The sequence below is a fragment of the Anas acuta genome, chromosome 2, assembly GCF_963932015.1.
Source record: "Anas acuta chromosome 2, bAnaAcu1.1, whole genome shotgun sequence".
Lineage (NCBI taxonomy): Eukaryota > Metazoa > Chordata > Aves > Anseriformes > Anatidae > Anas > Anas acuta.
In genome coordinates this window covers 130607644-130628298 of record NC_088980.1, presented here as the reverse complement: position 1 = coordinate 130628298, position 20655 = coordinate 130607644, and the positions used below count along the sequence as shown (strand labels likewise).

The 20655-nt window shown below is 40.0% G+C and overlaps 1 protein-coding gene across 2 annotated transcripts; it reads right to left on the bottom strand.

Moving 5' to 3' along the window:
- Positions 1 to 667: 667 nt before the first annotated feature.
- On the bottom strand, positions 668 to 19666 carry LOC137851251 (carbonic anhydrase 13-like). 2 transcript variants are annotated; one of them, XM_068672202.1, is made up of 9 exons: positions 19498 to 19666; positions 13662 to 13859; positions 13262 to 13310; positions 12530 to 12555; positions 9929 to 10047; positions 6891 to 6986; positions 5652 to 5714; positions 4571 to 4726; positions 668 to 2880 (listed from the first exon to the last, which is right to left on the bottom strand). In XM_068672202.1, exons 1-9 carry the CDS (start codon positions 19526 to 19528, stop codon positions 2767 to 2769), a joined length of 852 nt encoding a protein of 283 aa, XP_068528303.1. In that variant the 5' UTR covers positions 19529 to 19666; the 3' UTR covers positions 668 to 2766. The 2 variants fall into 2 exon arrangements, with proteins under 2 accessions (XP_068528303.1, XP_068528304.1); XM_068672203.1 differs by lacking the exons at positions 12530 to 12555; positions 13262 to 13310.
- Between the last annotated feature and the right edge of the window lie 989 nt (positions 19667 to 20655).

Sequence of the window (20655 nt, the reverse complement as noted above, 5' to 3'; positions counted from 1 at the left end):
AGTTGATCAAAGAAACCTGCAGTTGGGGGAGGAAGGGGGGGGGGGTCAGGGGCCATGACATATTTTAGCATTGTCTGCTCTAAAATCATGTTACAATAGCATAGAACCCACACTTGAGACTTGGCTCCCTGGGAGCACACAGCTAGCGGTCTGGTAGACTCAGTACTACAAGTTGACTGTTGAGTTAGTGACTGGGGATGCAACCCAGTATGCTCAGTGTGCTCAGTGCTAGGACTAGGTCTGACCTGTCAGTCACAGCAGAAAGATAATCTGGGAAGCTGTTCCCAATGGATTTCAGTCAATTGAGAATTTCTTGTCTTTTCAAATGTCACCAGCTTTCAGCCCAGACGTAAAACTGTGCTATGTCAGCCTAATGCAAAAATAGCATCCCCACATTAGAATTACCATGAATAATGTCTTCTAAAACTTATTTGCATAACTCTATATAAATAGTTAGAAGTATAATTGAATGAATGTCTTAACAATGCCAAAAACACTTTAGCTGGAACATAAAAAGATACCTAACGCTAGACTGCCCAAATATAGATTTCAAAGGAGGGATGACATTTTCCAGGTATTTTCCAAAACTAGATCTGCAGTTAAAAAACTGCAGGCTGCTCAGTAAAACTTTAATGTCTTTGTTAGAAAATACAAGACACATTCATAATTTATTTTTTTTTATTTTGATAAAATCCTCATAAATATCAAACCACTGGTCAACTCCACTGTTTTTTAAATACATAAAAAACATGTAAAAGTTTGATTTCTGATATGAAGCAGTAGCCTTGTTACTTTATCTTCTCAGGCAAATAAATTTTATAACCTTCATGCAATTTATAAACATTTTATTCATTTTCTGCAGCTACTTACATGATTGGCAAAATATATCAGATCCAACACTAAATCTAAAAAAGGGTGTGAAAACACACAACACACTCACACTCTCTCCATTCACACCTTGCAGACATCCTTATTCAGAAAGTAGCAGCCTGGGGTCCTTTCAGCTGCATTCTTCTCCCCATGCCAGGAAACAAAAAGTGCTGGCAGGTTTTTCCCTTTTGGTTAATACTTGTATCTGTTGCTGCCAAATGCCTTTTATTTTTCCCCTAGTCTATCTGTGTTCATTCCTTCAGAAAACATTCAGAAGGCACTGAGAGACCTTGCAGCAATAGTACCTGTATTCTGGGTAGGAGAGGACCAAAAAAAATAAAAAATAAACCTATCTCCAACTAAGCTAAAATATCTATGACTATCTATTTTATTCAGTTAAAAGAAGGCATATAAAGTAAATTCTGTCAGTAATTTCCCTCATATTTGTCCAACTAAAATAAAAAGACCTGGCAAGAGGCACAGCATATAAAACCTATGAAAAAAACAACAACAACAACAAAAAAAAGAACAAAAAAAAAAACACAAATTAATGGAGAGCAGTCATGGAAGATGAGGTCAAAGGTACTCCACAGAGTGGTGACAGTCCCTGTCCATGAAACCACCTTCCACTTCTCTCTGGTACTACTGGTTTTCATTATTTAACTCTCACAATCTTAAGGTAATCTACCTATACTAAGCTACATCCTACAGCAAGTTCATTAAAAATAATAAAAATAAGTTTGGCTTGAAACGAATAATTACATTCAAATAACAAAAGCTCCTGAGAGAAACACAGGCTCAAGTCAATCCATAATGACAGACATTTCAAGTTACTATTACAGACTCATCTTTTATTAGATATTGACTTGATTCTGATTTCTTTGGCTGGCTCTAGATGCTATCTTTGGTCTTGGAATAGAAATGCAACCACCCAAGTTCTGCTATGTCAGCAGAACGTCAGCAGGTACCTAGGAGATGCTATGTACCCAAGTAATGCTGTGCTCCAGGCACAACTCGCAGTGTCTTGTGTGAATCAGTCTAAAGCGAGAGCTGTCCCAGTCTCCTGAGTACTCGTTGAAGTAGTAGGAGTTTGATGTTACGTGGATATATTACTACAGTCCCTTATAGTTCATCATAGATGCAACAGACTGGATTTAGGCATGAACTGACAGATCCCTCTGTGACCTTCCACCTTGCATTTTTCAAGGTTAAGGACATTTTCACCACTATATGTGGCAGAATTCACTAATACCTAATCCACCTGACATGATCCCACAATACACCAAATCCTCACTTTTTTTTTTTTTAATATTTGATCAGTACATCATAACTGCTCTGAAGCAGTCAGAACAAAAGAATCATACAGATATGTTTTACCTAAATGCTGTTAGTCACTGCTGCTCTTTGTAGGAAGTTTGGTATGATATCACAGAAGTCAGCAATGAAATTATGTCAGCCTTGAAATGTTTTTCCTATGAGAACTACAGTACAAAGTCTTATAGAAAAGCTAAATGTTATGTTAGATACCACAGGAATAATCCCAGAACATGCTTTAATACAAGGGATCCTCTTAGTGATATGCCATCCTAATTTGGTGGCAAATTCTACACAACTCCTTCACCACATCTAACCCTCATGATAACCCTCTGTGCATGTAACACCGTACCTCTATGCTCCCATATCCATGCACACAAACACATTCGGACCTGCTGACATCATTGATGAAACTACAGAAACTCAGGACATGCTTGTCTGTGAGAAATGACTGCATAGTAACCAATAATTAAACAACACCTATTTGTTATAACAACTCACAAAAAAAAATCACAAAGTATATAACTATCAAAATTAATTCAGCCTTTGGTTTCAGAGGTGGCTCATTCTTGCTTTTCTCCTTCAATTCCTTCTGACTTCTCGTCCCTTTAGAGGCTGGGGAGGCCGATAGTTTCGCAGCAAGCAGCAAGCGACCTCATCTTCAGCAGTGCTCAGGAGGCTGCGGAATTTGGCCAGCTGCAATTAAGAGAGAAGGTTCAACAGGAAGCCCTCATGCTCACACTGATGAAAAAACATGCAGTAAAAACTAAAGATACTTCTCACATTTTTTACACTGGGAAAAATGGAACTGTATTTTTCTATGGCATGTGTGGAATGGCAATTCCACCTTTTCTGTCCTCAAAAATGTACAACAATGACTCACAAGAAAATCACCTGAGATACATGTCAGAATGAAGGGTAACATGTAAGGATTATTTGTTTCCTATAGTGAAGACAGAATAGGCAATTATTTCCATCTAGGCATAAGCTTTTCTGCTTAATCTGATCTCAGGAGAAAACCAGGTCAGAATTCCATGTCTAAACCCTGGGAAATGGGAATCTGAATTAGGGTCTGAAGTTAGTATTTTGTCTAATTTCTAATATTTCCAATACTTCCTTTTTCTATACACCAGCTTACTTTATTTCTTCATTACCAAGGGCAGGATAGCACAAAAATAATTTCATCTTAATAGTGCACTGAGTTTTATGGCACATTGCATCTTAACTGCATTAAGGGCAAAAAGGGTTAATCTTATCTTCCTCCACCCCCCTCTAGAGCTAATATTCAGAATTCTATGTCACTTAGGCTCATTGTAAGTTCCTAAAAACTTAAAATTTATTCTTCACTTCTTTCAATCTGAAAAGTGCACCAAAAAGTGACAAGTAAACTATAAAGTCCCAAAGAAATACACACTTGAGAAATAAAAATAAATGGCCAAACAGTATGAGTCATGGAATGAATCACAATGGCAAACATTACTAAAAAAAATATTTTTAACTCTATGCAGGCTTATATTTATACAAATATAGCACATTTACACTTTAATGCATAAGATATAGCTACTATTTGTGAAATAGTAAAGAATAACTGTATTTTGCATCCTTTCCAATACTGTGTCCTCTGAAGCAGTTACACATGGGTGTATGTATATAATGCTCAATATTTTAGAATATATTAATTTTAGATTAGCCCAAGTAAGAAGCTTTTGACCTGAACAATGGATTGTATTTGGGAAATTCATATCTTGATGCAAATGTTCAAACCTACAGATGAGAAAAATGGAAGCACTGACTGAATACATAATTTAAAATCAGTTAAAAACAAAGTTTGAGGTCTGACTGCATGACTAACAAGAGTCCCTTTCAGTGAACTATTTCAAGATCTTGTGCAAACATCACCAGTTTTGCTGACTATATGGCCTAACGTATTGAATTTTACTGAAGTATTTGTAATATTGACCATGAAATTGACAAATGCTGTGGTGCAAAAATCCTGAGATTTACAGTGAGACCAGCATATGGATCATATCACAGGTGATGTACTTATCAGCTTCCAATATTAAAAGTTGCTGTACTCTGATACACTTCAGCATCTCTCCACTGGGAGAAACAAAGCAAAGATTATCAGTCCACTGGGTGTCACTGTTGCAACATTTATATATATATATATATATATATATATATATATATATGTTGGTTCGTTTTTAAAAATGGATAATCAATAGCTGATACACAAAGAAAGGCAACAAGAAGTCACGATAAATTTGATAGACACATTTTGTCCTTTGAAAATTTGACAAGATACATGTATGCAATGTCAAGGTCTGCACAAATTATGTTCTTATAGAAAAGCAAATATCTATAGCAGTTAGAAAACAAATTGCACCTGTTCGGAACAAACACTTATGGGCTCTCTCAGAACAATCCAGATGACACTTTCAAGAAGAGGTGGAACAGTGAGAGAGCCAAAGTAAGTCCAGTAGTCCAGGGATTTGGGAAGTAGACAGCTAGGATCGAAGTTTGTGAATAGTGCTCTTTTACCCTGGAAATTAAAAGAAGATCGTTGTGGTTCTAGACTAAATATATTTAGCAAATTACTTCTTAAGCAAGATCATCAGTGCCTTACAATCATTAACAATTTAAAAAAACACACAAACAAACAAAAAAACACACTAGTAATATCTAAAATCAAGAGCCCAAGATAAATCACGCCAAAGGGGCAGAGCTTCACCATTATGGGGTGGGCTGACTGCATCCTGGATGATCACAGCATGTGAGGGAATGCCCTTTAGATGAGGTCCTACTTCTGTGACAGCTTTGCTGCCTGGGTCTTTGATGCTAGCAGGACACTATCAAAGGAGTCATGTTAGCACAGAATCGCCATAGCTACAAAAGATTGCAGGATGAAGTTTTGAGGAAGAGGTGAGAAAATGTTAGACATCCAATGTGTTCTTTTTGGCGCTAGCATAATAACCCCACAGGTGTTATCCCCCACTCACTCTTCCCAGGCTTACTACTACTTCCCCCTATTTGGGCTACTAGGCCAGAGATGCCTGTATGAAATGTGATGCTGCAAGCCTGGTTGATTTCTTTATCACAAACAATAGCTTTTTTCTCACCCTGTACCTCAGCAAAATACAGGAGGAAACTTTTCCTTCCTCGTTTTTCACAGCTTCCCATGACGCATATTCCTTTCCTGTTAATATTCTCACAGCAATGGGTTGGCCAAAGACTACATTCTGTGCCTTTCCTTCTGATCTCTGACTGTATAAAAATATTTTTTGTTTACTGGTTTTCAACTTACTTAGCAAGAAATTTCCTAAACTGTCCCAAGTCAGAGTTAGATATGAATAGCTATGAAAGGAAGGTGTAGGGAACTTGAAGTTGAAGGGATTAGCAGCCAGGTTACCAAAAACAAAACTAAAGCAACCATCTAAAGCAGGAGTGCTTTAGAACCACTTGTTCACCTTGATTCTGATGGTGTCCAGGCGGTCAGTAATTTTCTTCAGCTGAGGGTTGCATTCACCAATCTATTAAACAAGGGAGATAAAAAAGTAATGCTAGAGCTATGGAGAAAATTTGCAAAAATAAATGATCAGAAAGCAAACATACTGAAACAGTTTCATATGGCTTTGCTTAAGTGACTGTGAGATCTGATGGATTTTGCAAGAATGAGGCTTTGACTAGCTGACTCTTAGAGACTGGATGCAGAGAAGATCCACTCCCTTGCTGACAGTATTTACCTCTGGCCAATCATAGTAACTAGTTAAGCTACGAAAGACCTACAAACATTACAATGCAGGGACATTAAAGATTTTTTTTAATGTTCTATATGGAGAAACTTTAAGGTTTCAGGCTTTTATCAGAAGTTGGAATTACTTAAAACAGCAAGAAATTTAGAAACATTGTTATGCATGCTGAGCAGAAATTGTGTGCTAAGAAATCTAGTGAAACCTTCCAGTTTACATTATAATGATTCAAGGAAAGACAGAGTTACTACAGCAGTTCTTTGCAACTGCTGCTGCATGTAATTGATGACTGCCTTCACCACAGCACCTGCACTAGCTGCCCCACAGGACTACCTGTCCCCAGGAAACTGAAGTCACCAGGCAGAAACCACGGATTTTATGAAAACCCTATCCTTTGTTGTGGATGGTGTGCCTTTTCCATCTGTTTCTTCATACAGAGGCCAATGAAGCTGTTGCAAGGTTTGAACTTCATCTCAGAATATGTGCAGGAGGCAAAGATGTATATAACAATCAGAAGGAAATTCTCCGTTTTATTTTAATTTTGTTCATTTAATTATTATTCAGAAGAAATAAACCAAACCAAATTAGATTAGATTAGATTGGCATCCAAACCAAATTAGATTACCCTTTTAAAGAAACATGTTAGGCAAGCACAAGTTACTGTGATCTAGATAGAGGCAGCTAAATTATGTTCTACAGCTTACATTGTACAGGAGGGCAGACTAGGCCAACTGAAGGGTCTCACTGTCCTGAAGATCTGTTAATCTATTTTTAATATTAAAGGAAGTACAGCTTTCTATATTGGAAGTAAATAATACTTCATGTATTATGAAGGAAACACTACAATTAAATGCCCATACAAAACAAACATTTCTTTTGCAATAATTACACCATCACTGTTATGCCTTTGGGTTCATATTGCAGATTTATTTGGGGGCTGAAGTATATTTTTCTTACCTTCAGAAATACAGCCATGACTGCCAATCCATCTGACTGACGAGCTGCCTCAACAAAACTGGAATATTTTTCTGCGTTCCAGTGAACCACGTGAAGCTGAAAAGCAAGAGGCACAGACAGCATCAACTCTCGCTGAACTGAAAGAGTCATAAATTAATACTAGAACTTTTTATGGTGTTAACACTCTACTTTTCTTATTTGTATTCAGAGCCATTCAGTTTTCTAATTGCAAGTATTTATTGAAATTGGTAATCATATAGTTCACACAAATGGCAACAAGCATTGCCAGTGGTGGGAATTATTCAAAATTTAGCAACAATCAGCACAGCACTGTGTCTGACAAACTGCTGTCGGATCCCTAGGTTGTGAATAGAGAGGCTAAGGCAAGACATCCCATGGTTATGTAACTAAAGCTAAGATTTTAAACCTATTTCTAGTACAGCTGATTTTAAGAAGTGATTGAAAAACATGAACATGGCATTAGTATTTTGCTCCTTTTTTTTCTTAATTAAGCTTTCAGAAAATCAGCCACATAAATAGCTAGCAAATGGGCAGAGGAAGATGCATTAAACTTGCACTGACATCCTGTGTTAAGTTTAAGATGACTATCAAAATTTCATCTTTGGCAAATGTTTTTTTCTATGATTACTAGTAACTAGCAACTTAAAAGTGGCTTGATATGCTCAGGCGAGCATTTGCATTTCCAACATGTATTTTTCCAGAACTGTCCTATGGCAGTTTCTTAGGTGAAGACACCTTACTGCAAGATGGGGTGTAGATGACTTGCTACCTGTCTTCTAGCCAGGTGGAGAAAGACAAAGATCATGAGGTCTACCCCCATACCACTTTGGTTCCTCCTGCTAAGCCAGGTTTCCTAAATCCTGCCCATGCTCCATGCTGAGAGCTCAGGAAGCACCAGGACATCCCAGCCTTGAGCAATAGTCCAACTGCTGAACTGAAGAGAGCACAAACACTCATGCAGAGTTTAAGATTAAGTACTTCACAAATGTTAATTCCTCTCACAAATCCTCAGTGGATTAGTAAATCTTATTACCTGCAGTTTTAAAATAAAGAAATAGAGGCTCAGAAGCAGGGCATTTTTTCCAAAATTGATGACCATCTTTTCAGACTTTGAACTTTACTCCTTAGGAGTGCTAAAAAGCAACTCCACTGATGACCTAAACTGGGATGAACCCCTGAAAAAAAGGCTTGCATTTGAAATACAACACTTTAAAACCCCCAAGTAAGAGCAGTTTAGGAAAGCTGGCATTTAAATAAAGTATTTGTATGGGATACAACATAACTACATGGTTGAAATACAGGCCTAGGAAAGTGAAGATTTTGACTCCACACCTCAGTCTTTGCCTAGCCTCTGTGAGCTTCAGTTTACCATATCCGTAGCACAGAGCTGTTCCTTGGTGTTACAGCATGTAACGGGGTGTTTGCTGAGTGCTTGGCTCTCAATGGCCAAGACACTACTTTCAAGTAAGGAATCCCACTGAAATCAATAATACACATATGCACACAATGAAACACATGCTGGCTCACAGCTTCAGAATCCATGAAGGAAAGTTGCTACAACTATAATTAATTAAACCAGGAGGAGAACAGAATTCATTAAACCATTCTTGGCTGCACTGCTATCCTGGAGCTCAGTGCCTGCACCACTCATCATTATAGGTTCAAAGAAACTATGTTGAACAACTTTTGAATTATAACATTTTTACATACACAGAAAGGAAACAGATACTCTCAGTCAGAATTGACTTTATTGTGGATTTTAAAAAAGCAAAAAAAAAAAGCAACAAAGAACAAAAAGCAAAATTCCCACAACTAAATGAGGCCCCCTCCCACTCCCTCATCACTTTGCCAAAAACCCCAAACCAACCCCCCCAAATTCAAAAGAAACAAGAGCTGTGAAACACTTTTGGGTACAGCCCCATTCTCAATGGCTTGTGACTTCTCTTTTAAGGAATATATACCGTCTTACCACCGCTCTGTCACTGCAGCTTGAGAGGAGACCTTGATCAGACCATACGTTGCCACAAAGAATGGAGTCATGGATGCCTTCTGCTTCCCGTTGGGTTCAAGGGGCTGAACCTTGAAGTCTTCTTTACCTGTATGCTACTTTCTTCAATATGGTTGATGTTTTTTCTTGAAATCTTACACTTCTTCCACATGAAGGTGAACAATGAAACCATCTTCACTTCTCTTTCTGAGGTATTTTCTTTTGTGTGAACAGTGGTCAGAAGCCTTGGTCTGAATTCTGGGTTTCTTATCCCAAAGCCAAAATAACTTCAAGAGAGCTTCTTGTGGAGGGTTACCCAACCACCAGGTAACGGAAAGCTTTTTAGACTGGCTAGAAATTCACAGATATTTTCTCCTTCCATTTGGTTTCTTAGATGGTATACATATATATATTTTCTCAGCTACAAATTTGGTTTTGGCACTTAATGGTTTTAAAGCACCTCTATTAATTCTTTATATTCCATCTCACCTGGTTCCTGTGGAAAACATAAGCCTTTAAACACTGCAAATGTCACTTTTCCCCATTAGTGTTAGAAAAATGATTTTTTTTTTTCTGACCACTGTCTCATAGCATTTCCAGCAAAATCTGATCACACCACTGTGCATACATTTCAACTTTTTTTTTTCTTCTTTAGTACTACAAGCCTTCTATTTTTCCATTAGCATTTATGCTTATATTTTTTTTTTACTTCTTTTTAACCCCAGAAAATTCTTCACTGTCTGAACTACATGCTGTTAAAAGATCTCAGTCCCATCAAAATACTTCTTGTTACTTCTGTTTTCAAAGAGGAATCAGAAACTGCCAGACTGAATACTTTTGGACATTTGGACTACTCCAAGGCACCGAAGGAGACAGAAAGGACCAAACGCGAAACACTTCAGGAAGACTGCTTGTCTTTTGATAAAATGGGGGGAGAAGGAAAAGCGGGGAGAGGAGGGGAAAAATTATTCTCACAATGGAAAGCTAGTCACAAGCTTAGAGGAACAGATGACTCCACAGAGAGCCTTACCTCTGCTGCATACTTCATCCCGTCCACCGCGTGCTCAGAGCCAGCTTCATCGTTGGACCCCCAGTGGAAGTGAATCTGGCGCAGCCTGTAGGTCCCACTGAGCGGCCCCCCGGTCAGCACTACAAACCCAAACACAAGAAAGAGGTTTCACTGCAGGAACAGGAGCTGCTGCCCACATCCTCTAAATTCACACCAGGCTTCGGTCTTCAGATATTGCCCTGTTTCTTCTCAAAAGCTGTCTTGGATGGACCCTCCTTTCTTTGAAGTATTATACAGGAATCCTTGATTGTCTAGGATATGACTTCCAAAATTGCACTAATGTGTAGATTAGTGGGTTACTGCCCACTAAATAGTTACCACCAGGTTATCACCAGGTGTGTCTTGCTATGGACTGGATATTTCTCAGGAGGAATGGTTTTAAACAAACAAAAAAAAATGGTAGATTTAGATTAGATATTGGGAAGAAATTCTTTGATCTGAGGGTGGTGAGCACTGGAACAGGTTGACCAGAAAGGCTGTGGATGTCCCATCCCTGGAGGTGTTCAGGGCCAGGTTGGATAGGGCTTTGGGCAACCTGGTCTGGTGGGAGGTGTCCCTGCCCATGGCGGAGAGGTTGGAAACAGATGATCTTAATCAGTAACTGATAAATGAAGCTTAAATAGAGATTTTATGAACAAAGGGGAGGATCAGAAAAATAAAATGTGAACATAATTTTTTCTCCTCCTTGAAATTTTGAGGAAAGTAGTTGGATTATAATATTTTTCAAGGCTCTTTCCTTCTTTTGCATCCAGATCCAGTCACAGTAGACTGAAGTCTGAAAAACAGGAGTGTATACTGAACAGAAATATATATCCATTGTCCAAGTACAATATTATGGACACTTTAGCCATTTATTTCAACTAAGTACCCATATGGGTGGGCTTTTGATTTTATAAGTGCTTATCTCTTTCTAATCAGTTGGACAGACTCAAACCATCCCTGTCAAGTCTGCACAGAGACTTGAACATGAATCGGATTCAGAAAGATTCCTTACTTATTGCAAAACAGATCACCCCACTTTCCCTGCTCCATTCACACCTCCTTGGAGGGACTGGAGATTAGTATGAGATGTTTTACTGGTTCATTATAGAGATTTTAAGGAGAAAAGATGGGAGGTTCAACCAGATGGCTTTTAAATTAAGAGCTCTGGGAAGGAAAAGAGTCATTTTTAGCTCTTCTAGATTTAGTCCAAAACTTAAATTTTGATAGGAGCAAAATGCCACCAAGTAATGTTAAAAAGAATTCCTTAACTTGCCTATCTGCTGACACAAGTAGCCTGGGTAATGGAAAGGAACTGGAGGCAAAAATATTTGACCTTCTTAACTTTAGCTCAAAAATGTACTTTTAGAGAGCTTATAAACCTAGTGAATGAAGGGGATGGGGAAGTGGTACTCCTAAAACAAATTATTTATTTCAAGGACTGAGAACTTGCAGGCAAATGATCCTAAAAAATGCGTAAAGATCAGTGTTCAAACTGGCTGAGGAAAAATAATTATGCAGAAATACATCAGCAGCATACAGTGAAAATTTTCTGCTGAAAAATATGAAAATGGCCTGATGATGGTTTTGTGTCACGTCATATAGTGATGGTAAAAATCTTCCACTCAAACAGAAATTTAGGAAGAAGTTAATCAGAAACTATTTGAAGCAAACATTAGTATCTCAAAGTTGAAAAGAGCTGGAAGAAGAGGTATTTGAAATGTTAATAAACCAATTTAAGGGAATGGAGCTAAAGTGGTACCAAAGAGGATAAACAAAATTACACAATTACAGGCCTGACAGCCCAACTTCAGTGCTGCTTGAAGTAAAGAAATAGTTCACACTGAATTCAGTTACTAATGTATTAAAAGATTTCAATGTATTTTGTACTTTGTACAATGTACTTTGGGTTTGGTTTTTATTTTTTTTTTTATTCTCATAAAACTACCATATGGCAGGAGTGCTTACTTCACAAGGGTGCCCCAGAGGCCAAATTTTGGCCCTAGAAAATTCAGGTTTTTTTGATCAATGACCTGAAAGAAAACAAAAACATTACTGATAAAGTTTGTCAGTGACAAATATTAGGGAAAATAATGAATAATTCAGTTTACAGCTACAGAAGGACTTTGTTTGTTTGATTGCTTTTGATAAGCAATGAGTGAAAATGGACAAAATGTAAAGCCATGCATGTACAGCTGAAGAATGTCCTTTATACATAGAAGATATTGAGTTTCCTGGAAATGACTGGGGATTATATTTGTTAATTATCTAATCAACAGCTGCCAGAGCTTTATTGTAACTTGGGCTTTATCCCTGGATATATGGCCTGAGGAAAGTAGTAGGAAGAGGATCACATTACTACTGCTTTGGTACCAATATAAGCCTACAAAAACACGATCAGGACCTATCACTTCATGGATGGAGTTAGAAAGAGGAAGAGGTTCTTGCTATACTCATGTTCATTTTGTTTGTTTGTTTGTTTGTTTGTTTAAGAAAAGGAATTTAAAGGATTTAAACTCACACTAAAAATAAAGTGTGATTTTGATTTAATTGTGAGGGTAATTAACAATTAGAAAAACTTACCAAAGGTGGTGGTAGATTCGTCATCGCTGGAAATTTTGAAATCAAGATTGTATGTTTTTGTAAGAGGTGTGCTTTAGTTCACCCACACCTACTAGACTTGAAGCAGAGATTAATTCTGGGAAGTCGCTTGGCCTCTGAGACACACGAGGTCAGACTAGATCACTGATGGTCAGCTGGTGGTTTTCAGGCAATACCATGTTGCACATATCAACAGGAAATTTAAGAGTTAAACTAAGACTGTCCAGGAAAGCAAAGTATGATGTCCATCTATGTCTATAGCCACTACAAGCCAATAGGTCCTCAGGACTAATGGACAGGATGATCATGAATTAGTTCCCTTCTGGCTCTGATTCTTGTGTATGCATGACATTGGCTTGGATCCTCAGCTAAGCCTCATGTAGCCACAAAAGGATTTTATTGCTTCAAGAAACTGCATTCATGCAGTTTCAGTGGACGGGTGCTAGCTCGCCTACCATCCAAGAGACATTTTTAAAGATGAAGGCACTGACATTACAAAGACTACACTAAACCAGAGAATTTCTAAATAAGAATTATTGCTTGCAAAAAGGGAAGATATACACTCCTGTAAAAGACTGGAACAATGACACTTTTCAAAAAAGAAAAGGGATCACTTGGGATGTATTTCATTTGTTCTGTATTGGCTCTTTCCTGACATAAGAAGTCCAGGCATGGGTTATAAAGGAAAAAAAAAAAATAAATATATAACCAAACCTGCAACTAAAGTCAGGTAAGAGACTTGAGCGATTCGGTTGGAATGAACCTGTAATGAGACACAAAGGATTCATCTGCAGTGAGAGAGCAGCATTTGAAAAATGGTACAAAACACCGTTCAAACAGGGGTGCTGGCGCTATCTAGCTGTTTGGGGTGGATCAAACCATCCGTGTGAAGAGGGCATCCTAGCGCTTCCTGAGAAACGCAACCTCGTACTCATCTGGAATTATATCCCCACATTGCAACATGCTGAAAGTCTGGGGAAAAGGGAATCTTGCATCCGGAAGAGTGGAGCTTACTGGTTATGAGGAGGTCACAGCCAGCAGAGAGACAGGCCCAGGCTGTACTACATTCAGGAAATGGTGGAAGGAAATATAGAGCAATAGGAAAGGAACAAACCTGATTTGTTTACGGTGTCATCAAACTCAACACTGGTGGAGTGCCCGTTGTTGAGGATTATTTTAGCAGAGGCCGGGTCGTAATTGGGATTTAGAGGACGGAGAGAGGGGTCATACTTGGTTTCCTCAGTTTTGATGTCAATGGGTGACTGACGGTCTCCATTAGCGACAGGAAAAACCTCCTTCCAGTGGGCAGGCCCTGCAAGGCATGGGAAGAGAAGCTTCATGAGAAAACAGACTGCTTGATTTTTTCTTGTTTACCTTCTTGGGAATTCAAAATGTGTACATCAGAAAACCCTACTTCAAGATATTCAGCTACTTTTGTTGTACTACCTTGCAACAGCAGCTCGTGGGACCCCTTCACCTACCTTGCCTAGTGTATCTAAATGTATTTGGCCTTGAAACAAGGCCATGTCCAGTAGGCCAGTTTTTGATGACACACAGCTAAAACTCAGCTATGCACAAGACATATCCAGCAAGTGTTCTTTCAAATCAAGTATCCCGTATGCAACAGGCACTGTGCACCACTAAATTTTTGATGTGACGTTTTTGCCTGATATCATGTCTCATTACATCTTTAGGGATTCCCTCTTACCCACCTAATGTCCACCCAACCCCAAAGGGTTTTTACATCAGTCACTGGCAGCAAAAGATTTGAGAACACGTCCTCCTGCCAACTATGCTGAATGAGATGGGAAGACGTCAAAAAAAAGACAAAAAGGTGATGTGCAGGCAATTCTGGGGCCTGAAGGCAGTGCTTGTAACAAAACCATCACTGCTCACTGATCACCTCCTCCCAGTGCATCAGCCCTGCGAACCAGCTGTCACACCAGCAGAGAGGGGGCCATCCTCTCGCTAAAATGTCTCCATACGTACATGTGTGCATTGTCTTGTAAATCAGCAATAGGGTTGTGAGAAAAAATGGCAAATATCATTCTGAAGTAGTAAGAAAAGCTTCACAGATAAGAAGTATGAAGTGAACTTCACACAGACATCTCAAATAGAAAACGTGCCATAGCTGAAGCATACTTGAATAATAAACAATATGGAAAGAGGTTGTAAGAAAAAAAATGGGAACAATGTGTTGCTTGGGGAATATGTCCTACCAGGTAAAGGCAGCAAACAAGCTGTAGTGCAGGCAAGAGAAGGGAAGGGAACATGAAAAAGGGGGGAAAAAGATGGAAAAAGGGGAAAAGGGGGACAAAAGAGGGTTAAAGGAAGGAGAAGGGGGGTAAAAGAGGGAAAAAGTGTGGATGGAGGGGGATTGAAGAAGGAGAGAAAGGAGATGGAAGGGAGAAAAAGGGTAGGGGGAAGGGAGGAGAAAATTTGCAGAGCAAATGACCTCTCAGTATTATAAGGAGCATAGGAATTGTTTTTTTCCCTTGGGTTTATCAAAGGTAAGAAGCATAATAACTAAGAGTGACTAGATATTAGAAAAACTTAAATACGAGCTTGTAAAATCTGCACCCCCAGAAATCTTCATTGCTCCCTATATGGAAGGTAACTGATCTCAGTTTAAAAACCAGACTGTTGCTTTGGATCTTTCTCGATGTCTCATCACTTCAATAAACACAATGACAAAAAAAGGAGTAGAATGTAGTATGCTGTGATTAATAGCCTGACATCAAAAGGAGTCAGATAGCTTTCTTTCCTTGACTTCAATAGGAGTGAACATAGCTCAGAAATTTGCAGGTGCTAAAATAGCCCTGGTGCCCCGCAGTAAATCAGGGAGGGCCGAGGGGGAGCAGCCTGCAGAGCCACCTGGGCACGGCCGGGCTGGCCCTGAACAGCACCAAAAAATGCAAGAGGGAAGGAGTAGCTCGCAAAGACCAGATACGTCTCCAGGTAAAACAAGGGCTTTGGGTCTTGAATTTGTTAGAGTAATTTTGCTAATGATTTCATTAACTAAACCCATTAGGCAAACCACTTCTAAGGCAGAAGATAGAAATCTTCCTGGTTTGAAATATAAAGTTGCTTAAACTTAATTCACACTTCACAAATGATGGTCAAAGCCATACAATATTTTAATTAAATACAGTTTAGCATGTGATATAATCTTAATTCTGTTTAGATCCTAGTACTTTCTAGTTGGAGATACAATGTACAATTTTATTCATTGAAGAAGCATTCGCTCTCCATCATTCATACCTAGCTGCTAAAATTCAAGGTGCTTAGAAAAATCCTATTGCTACTTAACTTTAATGCTTAGGATATTCCTAACTTGAGAAAAGGCCAAATATATTTATGTGGTTGACTACTTTGTCCTATTGCTCCATCTCAGCAATAACTATACCTAGCATACAGCAAATAATATGAGTAGCGTGTGATTCTGAATCATTCCACAATAAAGTAAAAAGACTTTTTACTTGCTTTGGTGCTTGTCCTTAGCTCAGATAGCCAAAACTTTTTTTTTTTTTTTTTTACTTTGGTGATTAAGAATCTGTCACTAACACAAGACTGCCAGAAAACTGTCCTTGCAAAATATACAGGAAAATAAAAGAAATTTAAGCTCATTTTGTACCACCTAATTACATCAAGTGGTATTCCTTACTAGATTACCTACCAGCAACCCTACTGCAATTATCCCACTCTTCCTATGCTACGAAAATTGCGTCTCTGTTCATTACTACTGACCCCATCCCAAAGCAAGCACTGTGTATGTCTGTCAGAAAACAAATCATTACTGTTGGAAGACAACAGACATGATGCTCATTTTTTAATTTACTAAAGGAACTTATGAAGTTTCCTCTTGTTGATAGAAAAATGCTCTTTTGCTAGAGGAGGCTAGATAGTAACTCTCAACAATCAAAGTCACTGTAGCCAAGATTTAAGACAAAAACCTGGACCATCTGCTCTGAAGATTGCATACTTTTATTGTGCACACTTTATTTTACAGACACCACTACCTAATGTGATGTACAGCTCTGTCTGTACTTGACTTATGGCAGTCACCAGCATTGCACACATCAATGTATGAATCAGATCTCATAATGAAGGCAGTTATGAATTTGTCAGGAAATGCAGCTTACTGTAGCACCTAACTGCAGTGCTTTTATCCAGCTGAAGTTAAAGGTGATGAGTTTCATCAAAAGGCTGGACTAACTTGAAACAAGCCTAGCGGAGGCAATGCAGTATACGGTTTGGTTTCAGTGAGCCTCTATACCTGCATAAAGAAAACTTCATAATTCATAAGTGTATTATTATTATTATTATTATTATTATTATTATTATTATTATTATTATTATTATTATTATTATTATTATTATTATTATTATTGACAGTTTGGTATTATATGAAGAAACTTTATTGGTCTGACATGGTCTGATCTTTTCAGGAGCACATCCTCAATTCTAAAGAGGATCCATTGTCCAGTTTGTCATATATGAAATGCTTAAACTTATACAGTTAGGCTTGCAAGTAATTTGGTTACATATTAGTTTCTAAAAATATTAGCTCTAGAGAGAACAATCAAAAATTCACAGTGGGTAAAATTAAGTGGAGTTTTCCAATGCAGACATCAAAACTATGTAATTAGTCTTGGTGAGAAAAGAAAAGGAATTCATCTCGTTTTATTTACAAAATAGCTCAGTGTTAGAGTTGTAACAGACCAAGAGACATGTTTGCAGTTAAACACAACACATATACAAACTTTCCATATAATTTATTAAACTTAAATTTATTAAACTCCGTTTATTAAATTTATTAAGAAGTAAACATAAGGCAATTGATTCTCAATTTGTTTTCTAACTGAAGCAGTTCCTGGTTATCTAAGAGGTCTGCTTCTGCAGAGGGTTGAGAGCGTTCCCCCCTGTACTGCAACCTCAAGCAGCTGTGAAAAGCACACATGATGATGCTGCACCAAAACCAGCTTTCAGGATCTCAGTATTATGCCTCTATATGCAAGCACCATCAAAACTGTGAGGTAAGAATAAAGGCAAGAAAACAAAGGCAAAGTTTTGCATAGAAATAAAATAATGCCTCTTAGCATTTCAGAGATACATGCTTCAAAGCAGTGAGGAACATTTCATTCGGTGCATACCAGTCAGCCCTTGTTCTACACAGATATACCATAAAGGCAGACTGGTATTTATAATATTTGACAACTTACTTTATGCACAAAATGATTTACGTTGCACTTATTGCTAAGGGGCAAATGAGTTTTTCCCCAGTTTAAAAAAACAGTGCTTTTATCATTGCAAGTACCAAATGCTGAAGTCGGAATGGATGCAGGTGTCTTTCCAACCCTTCAGAAAGTCAACCCGAATATATGGCTGCATGCAATTCAATTAATTTCAGTCACTGCTACTTCCTCAGTTGGAAAAGCTGAACTTAGTTCCAGGGAAACTGTTTGGGGCCATGCAGAGCAACATTTTTAAAGATTAAGAGCAATTTCATGCATCCGCTATTCGGCAAAAAAAGAAACAAGCAAAACCAATAAACTAAACACACAAAATGAGACAGAGTTAAGAAATAACAGAGATGCTAGGGAAGAGCAGTCAAGTGTTGGGTATCCAAGCCTCTCTCCATTATTCTCTTGTGAGAGGTGAAGGGAAGTGGATAGACTATGGGAAGCTCCCCACCTGTCAGCTGCTGGGGTCTTCGAGGGAGGAGGAGAGAGAGAAAGCTAAACTCCACCCCACATAAGTTATCACAGTAAACAGAGTTTGGTACAGGAGAAAGGGGGCCTCAAGGTCCAGGGCCACACCGATAGAAATTCTGGTGCCCTCCCCTTCCTAGAAGCAGAGGATAGCAAAGGAGGACGGCTAGGATAAGGGAAGGAAAGCAGGTTTCTTATCTGGACCCTGCAGGTGAAGTCCACAGAGCCCATGGAAAACACATGGAGAAACAAACTTGAAAAAAACAAGACCCGTTTACGTCTTAAGGGGAGGGGCAGAGCACGCTGCACAACGGTAGATAAGACGCTAATCGTTGCAACATCACTGCCATCCACCACCACCCAGTTTTTCAGGAAAAGTACATCCATCCAAAAAAAGATTGAACAAAAAGACCAGGAAGGAAAAGCAGCACTTGTGTGAACAGTGCTCCAGACTCCAAGTGATGATACCAACAAAGTGTACTCCTATGTGCACAAGTATGTGTAAATACAGACATGCGTCTTCACCTTTTACTAAACACAGAGTTTTATTTCTCTGTGTAATAAAACAGACAACACAAGTTATTCCATGTGTGTGATCCAAACTGACTCCAGCTTGCAGAAGCACTTTTACTTATTTCTGCCTGCATGAACAGGGAGCCAGTCTGCACACAGGAGCAGCGTTTGCATGACTTACGATGCAAAACAGAGGAAAAGCCTTTATGCCTGCTGATGAGCCCATTTGGGGACTTCAAAGGCCGAGAAGATGAAGGAAACCAAGAAATAACCAAGATCCAAAGGGATCTATCTCCTCTTTGCTGCGCAGTTACGCACTCAGACGACCGACCCCGATGCTTCCCACCGCGGGACGGGAGAGGGACATCACCGGTGGGGTGACCCGGACCGGTGCGTGTCCGAAAAACACCCGGTAACAAAAACACGAGCCCGCGGCTGCCCCAGCGGACGAGGCACCGGCAGCCCCGGGGATACGGGGCCAACACCGGGCTTCCAGCCCCGCGCCGCCCCCTCGCTCGCAGGGGATGCTGCCCGCATCGCTCCCACCCCAAATCCCTCCCGCCCCGTCGGAGCGGAGCCCCGGCGGCACCTCCAGCTGCCGGCAGCTCTCGCACGGAGCTGCCCGAGACGGCTCCGGGAGCGGAGCCGACCCCCGCGACGGCCCGGGTCGCCCCGACGGGAGCCCCCCTGTCCCCAACGGGGGGCTCCGCGCAGCCGCCCCCCTACCGTTGTGCTCGTCGTAGCCCCAGTGCAGCATGGCTCCGGCCTCGGGGCGGCTCGGCGCGGCTTGGCACGGCACGACACGGGTCGGGACGAGACGGGACGGGACAGGACAGCAACAGCGCCCTCGCCGGCACCGCCGCCCGCTTTGAAGGGGCCGGGCGGCGACGCCCCGATGCCCCGCCGCCGATAAGCGGCCCGCAGCGCTCCGCGCCCGCTTAGCCCGGCCCCAGCCCCTCCCGCCCCTCGCCCGGGGCCCCTAAGCCCGTGTCCCTAAGCACCATGTCCCTAAGCACCACGTCCAGCCTTTCCTTCAACACCCCCAGGGACGGTGACTCCACCACCTCCATGGGCAACCCGTCCCAGTGCCTGACTGCTCTTTCTGAGAAGAAATGTCTCCTCATTTCCAACCTGAACCTCCCCTGGCACAACTTGAGGCCATTCCCTCTGGTCCTGTCACTGGTTATCTGCAATCATGATGTAGATAGATCATGGTTGTAGGAAAGACTTCTGGAGCTCTATAAACGTTTCACATGCTCAACTGACACCCTAACAGTTCAAATGAACTGAACACCAGCCTGCCAGAACCCATCTTCCCATCCTCTCTCCGGAAGACGTGATGAGGCTCTCTCCTTTCTTACTTTATGCTTTGGGCCTAGCTGCAAACCATGAAGCCCCCTTGCATACAGAGGTAGGCAGGCACCAGGAGGAAGAACACCAGCAGGGCCTTGCCGCTGGGTGCCATGCAGCCTGCAGGGGTGCCATGGGAGCTCCATCTCCAGCCTCCCCATGAAGGCCAGCCCTGCCCGGCCTGGCCACTGCCTCCTCTGCCACCTGGCTGCCCCATGGGATGGTCCATTAGAGGGCCCTGCCGGGTCACAGAGGCTTGATTTCATATTTTTTTATTTCATTATTTTATTTTATTTCATTATTTTATTTTATTTCATTATTTTATTTTATTTTTATTCTTTTCCTTAATTTATTTTATTATTTCATTTCATCTTATTTCATTTCATTTTTAAAAGTTTTTTTTTACTCATTTTATTTCATTTTATTTTACTTCAGTTAGTTTATTACTTTATTATTTTACTTAATTGTTATTGCTTTTTTATCTTCTCTTTTTTCCTATCTTTTTATTTTATTTTATTTTATTTTATTTTATTT